The following is a 1,465-nucleotide window of genomic DNA, read 5'->3' as shown; positions in this document are numbered from 1 at the left end:
TATATATATATATATATATATATATACATATATATATATATATATATATATATATATATATATATATATATATATATATATATATATATATATATATATATATATATATATATATATATATATATATATATATATATATATATATATATATACTTACATACATATTTGTATATATATATATACATACATACAGAAATACATGCATACATACATAAACACATCTCAGATTAATGTCAAGTATTGTTATCCTTAGATGGTAGAACACGTCGTGACCGGTACAATTCGGCGCCCTTTTTGTATATGGCCACAGCCAAGGACACACTCAAATCAATATCACGTAGACGCAACTTGTTCGTCTAGCTCACATACGCCTAGTCCCTACACAGTGTGCTGTTCGAATCTTTGACCACAACCAACCCTGATCATCGAAAGGTTGGTTTGTTATTATCAATGAAGTCTCATCACATCATCGACACGTAAGTAATCATCAACCAAGCCCCGTCATATTGTAGGTGCACACAGCGGGTGCGTTTATTCAGCATAGACTGCAGGCAACACGAGAGTAGAGTACAAGTCCTTGTGCATGGTGGTGAGGTGGACCTCTGCCGCGGCGAGTGTCTTGACAATCTTCTCATGTGACACCCCCACCACAGACGTGCCGTTGATGGCCATAATACGATACCCCGCCTGTGCGTAAGTGGTACAGATGGTAATGGTTAGGATGTATGTTAAAAGCCGCACTCATGTTATTAAGCTGCTCACAGGTAGGCGTATACGCTGAGCATACGGTTATGTGCACGTGGCTGGTCCCATCCAGTACCACACAGTACATAACATACTTGTCGAGTGACCGAACGAGCAGAAGCACGCCTACACAATGTAGTCCCCATCCCGGAGAGCGGCAAACGCAGTACAAGCACACCTCACATACTCAGTGACATGGTGTGCAACGGTGCAACCAGCTCAGTGAGCATCACAGTATTCAATGCAATGGACGTATTCGCGTGGGATTCTCCTACAGCTATGGACCCGTGGCAGTGACGCCCCAGGGCCATGCACTGGTGTACGGTGTGTAGCTTCTAGCCTTGTACGCACACGGTTAGAGCACAGGCACAGGCAACATGCACCTGAGAAGACTACTACCCAGGTTTAGACACCGGCCAATCAGGAGCGACTAAGTGTATCTATAAATATATTTTTACTCCAACATACAATACACAAAATGCTACAACATTCGGCCATCTAAACCTACCAACATACGCAACGATGAAGATATACAAGTTGTTTGTGCACACCTTAAGCCCAGCTCTGTCGGCAGGGCCTCCAGTATCGACCGAGACGACCTCACCATGTAATACATCGAAACCCTGCATATGGTATTAACGATGAGATGTCAGTGGGATGATAATGGTCACGACCACTCCATGCAAAACATACAAACACTGTATATGGTATCAACGACGAG

At 42.1% G+C, this 1,465-nt stretch overlaps 1 protein-coding gene across 1 annotated transcript; it reads right to left on the bottom strand.

Annotated features, from left to right (window-relative positions):
- Positions 1-531: 531 nt before the first annotated feature.
- Positions 532-687, bottom strand: SARC_16061 (hypothetical protein; the record flags this gene model as incomplete). The annotated part of the gene is made up of 1 exon (XM_014289828.1): positions 532-687. A coding segment is annotated over one exon (156 nt), but the record flags the coding sequence as incomplete, so codon positions are not given.
- Positions 688-1,465: the final 778 nt, after the last annotated feature.

This window comes from Sphaeroforma arctica (assembly GCF_001186125.1).
Source record: "Sphaeroforma arctica JP610 unplaced genomic scaffold supercont1.7278, whole genome shotgun sequence".
NCBI classification, from domain to species: domain Eukaryota; class Ichthyosporea; order Ichthyophonida; genus Sphaeroforma; species Sphaeroforma arctica.
This window is presented reverse-complemented; position numbering and strand designations above follow the sequence as displayed.